Genomic DNA, 6,000 nt, shown 5'->3' with positions numbered 1-6,000 from the left:
CGCGCAGGCCGGGAACTCACGCGCACGCCGCCGGGTGATCGCAGACAGGCAGGTAGGCAGGCAGCTGAAAAAAAGCCCCTCTGGGGTCCTTGGGTCCTTCCTGGGTCTGTTGTCGCGCAGGCCGGGAGCTCACGCGCACGCCGCCGGGTGATCGCAGACAGGCAGGTAGGCAGGCAGCTGAAAAAAACCCCCTCTGGGGTCCTTGGGTCCTTCCTGGGTCTGTTGTCGCGCAGGCCGGGAGCTCCCGCGCAGGCCGGGAACTCACGCGCACGCCACCGGGTGATCGCAGACAGCAAGAATTCCTATTTTGACAAGCACTCCTAAGACATCAGTGGCTGTCTAGACATTAGTTCCTTAACGGGTTGGGGAATTTTTCCTTCTGTGTTCAGTGACTGGTTATACTTTAAATGAAACAAACTGCATTTTTCTGTGAAGCTGCAGGTTTTACAAATTCTTTAAAAAGTTTCAGCATGCTCAATCTCAATCACATCCTAGGATTTGAGCTTTTAAGGCTGGATTCAAGTAGCAACAGAGAATTGTATTAATTACTTGCAAAGACGAGGATGAGCATGCAGCAAGTGGCAGGGGTGGGTTCACCTCCAAGCTTTTCATTTGTTTGCATGCCCTTATCCATTGTTATCTCTCTGCCAGACTTCCAATTTCAATGTTCACTAAAGATATATGCTTTTTTGCATTGATTTAGTTTACTATTCTCAACGTTCTCCCTATAGCATCACTTGGGCTTAGTCTTTATTTTAAAAAGTAGCAAATAAAACATGTGCTTAGTTTTAATATTTAAGCATGAGGTAGAAAAATAAATAGATGAATGGATGGATGTTGATAAATTATACTCGATCTTTGGCTTTCCAGGTGTATCTGGATCAGAGAGTCTGGCAGTAAACTTTCAGGAACCAGGTGCTCTGATTTCTTTCCTTTGCCTGAAAAAAAATTCGCCCCTGTGACTCATTTTTTCCTTCCATAAAAATTGTATGGGATAAGGAGAAACATTGGGAGCAATTTCACTGCACATGGCTACTCTTGTGTATTTATTCATCTTCCTAAACCATGGCCTCCAAGTTCTCATAGTGATACAGGCAACATCGTTATGGAGCTTAACCTACAGTCAGTTTCCACTGGAAACTGTTCTTTTTGCAACTAAGCAAGCTGAAACTTTTAGTAGCAGAAATATAGCATGATTCTTTTTTTTTAAAAAAAAAACTAACTACTCTCCTTCCTTAATAAACTTCTTATTCACTGTGAAATAGAAAACACAGCCTTTTCTTGATGACCAGATGGCCCAACAAATTTAATCACTTCAAGCACTCCACACTTCCTCTCTACCGCTCTCCATGGTGGTGAAATCAAGAGGCAAACTCCTCATTTCTCCCAGATGCCAACCTCTCTTGAAAACTTTCCTCAACACTATTATAAAAACCAGATACACATGAGCAATGAATTTAGAGAAATAAAGTATAACTGTAAGCTACAAGACATAACAAATCCTTCAGAAGAGAGTCATAGGAAATGAATAAAAGTAAAAATTGTATCTTGGTTAATGTTTAATTTGACAAGAATGGTATTTAAATTTGCTCTAATTCATCTGACATAGTCATCTTGAATCCCTTCAACTTCATATTTTATATTCCACAAACTAAAAACAAGGAAATTCAAATGCATAATGTAGGGCAATATGTATAGATTCTTAACCACATCAATTGATTCCCATTTAATACTATGGACCATTCCAGGAAACAAAGGCTTGTCATGATTTCTGAATATACTTTTCCTTTGTTGATTTAATGTTGGCAAATTGGACTTTCCAAACTTGTTTCCTTCACCTGAAAAAAAAATGGATACTTAGGCTTACCTATACATGAATAAAATAAGGAAAAAAACTCATATATTGGTGTTTACAACAACAGACATCAGGAAATCAATCCTCCCCCTTTCTCAAAGCAATTTTGGAGATAGCGACTATGCTTTTGTTCATACGAGTGCCAATAGCTCCATTATTGCTTAAAATAATAACTGTTAAGAGTTGCTAGAAATTATCAAAGAAAATTAATTCACAACAAAAAAAATTTTTTTTAATTTTATTGAGTTTATTGGTACATTTTAGGGATACAGTACAGTTACATTCATTGTTGGGATCATGTACCTCTACATGGCGAGTCTTGATTCTCATTTTTTCCCCTTACCTCTGCCCTCCCCTCACCCCCTCCTCCCCTCCCCATCTACACACACTTTATTTTCATCTTTTCATTCTCTCACATTTTTTTCTTTTCCCTTTTTGTTCTTCCCCTACGCATCACACCTTCCCTACACCTTTAGCTCCTTTCTTCAAATTTCTAAATGTCAGTACAGAGTTGTGAAGTGAAACCAAAACTGAAGGGCCAGCTCCTACTCTGCCTTTGGAAAATATGCTCTTAAAAAATGTGCAAGCAAGCCACATACACATTTGTTTCTAAAAGCTCAGGATACATTCTAAACACATGGCAATTAAGCCATCATTCAGAAATGAAAGAAGAGTATACAGGTTCTGGGCTCAACACTTAGATGCAATACTTTCTTCTCTTTGCAATGTTTCATTTTATAAAAAGCAACTTGACTGGAGTTCCTGTGTTCTGGACTTTACCAACAAGGAGTTACTATTAATTTTCTTTTTTGACAATTCATTGTAAACTAGTTCATTAGAAGCCTCAGAAAGAAACAAAAAACACTGTTTATATAAAAATTTCTCTCTAGGAAAGACAAGAAATCTTCCTGGTTCATCAGAAAACAATCACTTGCTAATTTGAGACAATAAAAACTTTCTCCTCCATAAAAAATACGTAAACTAACAAGGGGTTTTAATAGTTTTGCTTGTTGGTAATTTCATGTTCACTAATCATAGAACGTACTTAGCAGGAGGAGGGAAAAAAATGCTATTTTAAAAACTGAGTCTAACAAACAAACAAACAACTCAAAAAAGAAAAATCAAGTGTAAATGCTAGCAATGCCAGGAAGGACAGTGGCTCAGAATGATGCATAGCCCCTCCACAAAGCACTGCAAATCTGCATTTTGAATTGAAAGGTCACACAATACTGACTCCAAAACTTTCTAGTCAGCAAGAGAAATGTGTCCTTGGCACAAGGGAGTGAACATCACCCAATATTCTCTACAGATTAAATTCTTCAGCAACTAAAATAGTGTGGAATAGAAAAGAAGGGGGGGGGACTGCAGATTTCAGCTCCTAAAATAAACTTTATGCAATCACAGGAAACATTTAGATCCCTTTTTTTTCCCCTCTTGCAGGAAAATGAAACAATCTCTAGGCCACAGGAAATCGCACAAGATTAGAAAATCCCTGTGGTATGAGAGAAAAGACTTCAAGTGGGTTTCTGAGTCCCATAAATGACGTAAAGAACAACAGATGTTCAAAGACTCAGGTACTAAAACAAGAAGTAATTGATTTGTACTGATGAGGGTGACAATTCCATCCAGAGCTCATGAAAACAGGACAGTGGAGAGTCACACAAACAACACTATAATCAATATGCTTGCCCACAACTAGCTCCTGGCTTCATTTCGACAAAAAGAGAAACTGCAAGAAGAGTAATGATGGCAAGAGATGCTGAAGAAAGCAGGGATGAGAGGAGGAAAGGGAGAAAAAAGTGGAATGGATTCTTAGGTTAGAATGCCAGCAACTTCCACAAAAATTAGTATAATTGTGAGCATATCGATATTGATGGGGAAACGGAAAACTCATATAAATAAGCAAAAATTCATACAGCATAGTAGTTCAGTAGGAGAAAAAGTTTATAGGATTCTATGGTCTGAATGTGTCCACCAAAATTCTTATGTTCAAATCTAATCTCCAATGTGGTATGAAGAGGTGAAGCCTTAAGAGTCATAAGAACCTTAAGGTCACCAGAGTTCTGCCTTCAGGAATAGGATCAGATCTCTTATAAAAGAAGTCTAAGGGAGCTTGGTCTCCCTATCTTTTCCTGCCATGTGAAAATGAAGGTAGAAGGCACCATCTTTTAAACACAAAATACGTCCTCTCCAAACACCAAATCTGCTAATACCTTAATTTTAAGAGTTCTTAGCCTCCAGAATTGTGAGAAATAAATATGTTACCCAATCTAAAATGTGACAGTAGCCCAAAGACCTAAGACAGGGCAGTTTTGCTAAATTTAATTGTAGGAGTGCAGAGAATTAATCTGCCTTAAAAGTACTTTTATTTAGAATATCCAGTTAGGAGGGGAGTTCAGGCATTGCTGCTTAAGACATTCAGGAGGCAAATATTTTCATAATCCTACCAAAGACTTATCAATTAAGTCCTTTTCAGGATGAAAGGTCAAAAAGTAGTTTGCATAGGGCACACGAGGAAGAATTTCAGCTTTTGTAGAGGTTCCTGTTTGTGGTATTAAGGCAAAAAGATTCCACATGAGCTTCTGCAGACCGTCTATGCTATGACAGTTTATGACCACACTTTGAACATAACGGGCTATTAATTGCATTCAACAGATTAGAAATATAGTTTTATATGACTTTTTAGACTATTAAATTTTGGCTACAGTAATTAGGCAAACTGTACTATGCAACCATTTATAGTATGAAAATATGCACCTCACTTCCTTAGGCTGTATCCTTTAGTCTCTGCCTTCCCCCATTTCCCTTGTGGTGTACTCCTGTGATGATTTTCACTGGTTTTGGTTTTCAAACCCCCCTCCTTGCCCCGTCTCTTGTCCTACTACTATTGCCTCCACCAAATTTCCTACATAAGGCTAGACCAATCTTTCTAAAGATATGGCTTGTTCTATAAGTCATGGCTAGAGGACAAAATTTATGACTGCCACTTACTTGCTAATCTGACAAAGAGAACTAATGCATTCATACATGAATATGTGTGTGCATGTTTTAATGCAAATTGTAGCAATCCTCACATGATTTCCCTTTTAACAATATAACCCAGTGGTCATTCCCTTTCAGAACATTTGTGCTGTTTCATTCTTTAACAACTACATTATACGCCATTATATGGGTGTTCCATAATTTATTTAACAAGCATCTGTGGAAGAGAAATGGTATTTATGTGAGGATGAAAATATTTCTCCAAATCCTATTTTAAGTCTTAATTTCCATACACATACAAAAATGTAAAAATGAGTTACAAATAGAATACAAATGGGCGCCACTTATCCTCCCAACTTAAAAAAAATGACTTGAAGTTTACAAATATTGTATCAATCTTTCAGTTCCTTTCCTGCGTTGTGCTCCTGTCTCATACCTTAGAATTATTCTTACCTGACTTCAAGGTTTATTACTCTTTTAGATTATAAAGAAAATTTTATCACACATATAATGGCTAAACCAGATACTGGTTGGTATATTATAAAATGATATACTGTAAATAGTCTTCTATAATGTGTATTTTTCTCACATTATGTTACAAAGATCCATCTTTTTTTTTTAAGTATCACTGATGTGTAATATTCTACTATGTGACTACTACAAAGAATTTATCCATTCTCTGTCAAGAAATCTCTTAATCTGCTTGAGTGGCTATACGTACTGGGTAGCTTATAAACAATAATAATTTATTTCTTACAGCTCTGGGTGCTAAAAAGTTCAAGATACTGGTTTCTAGTGAGGTTCCAATTCTGGTTTATAAGACAGCTAGCTGCGATTTTGCTATTAGCTCATATGATAGGAGGAGGGACAGCTAGCTCTGGAGGCTCTTTTATAAAAGTACAAAAGCCCATGGACCTTCCGACCTTATCAAAAACTCATCCAAAAACTCCATCTCCTGATACTATCACCTTGGGATTGGGACTTCAGCATATGAATTTGGGGGAGGGTACCTTCAGGTTTTTGTCATTGTAATGAAATACCTGTCAGAGGCTACTTATAAAGACAGAAAGGTTATTTGCATCACAGTTGTGGAGGTCCAAGGGCAGGGTGCCCACATGGTTTAGTTCTTGGAAGCATCATGGCAGACTGATGGCAGAAAAGAG

General features: G+C 37.7%; 1 protein-coding gene across 1 annotated transcript in view; it reads right to left on the bottom strand.

Moving 5' to 3' along the window:
- Positions 1-1,615: 1,615 nt before the first annotated feature.
- The window catches only part of Nubpl (nucleotide binding protein like), a 332,275-nt gene continuing 327,890 nt past the window's right edge, over positions 1,616-6,000 (bottom strand). The window contains exon 11 of the mRNA XM_010633573.3: positions 1,616-1,838. Coding sequence (XP_010631875.1) covers positions 1,797-1,838 — 42 coding nt within the window. The 3' untranslated portion in view covers positions 1,616-1,796. The remainder of the gene's footprint in view (positions 1,839-6,000) is intronic.

This window comes from Fukomys damarensis, unplaced genomic scaffold, assembly GCF_012274545.1.
Source record: "Fukomys damarensis isolate Sample0158 unplaced genomic scaffold, DMR_v1.0_HiC HiC_scaffold_17, whole genome shotgun sequence".
Lineage (NCBI taxonomy): Eukaryota > Metazoa > Chordata > Mammalia > Rodentia > Bathyergidae > Fukomys > Fukomys damarensis.
Note: the sequence above shows the minus strand (reverse complement) of the source record. Positions and strands in the feature narration are given on the sequence as shown.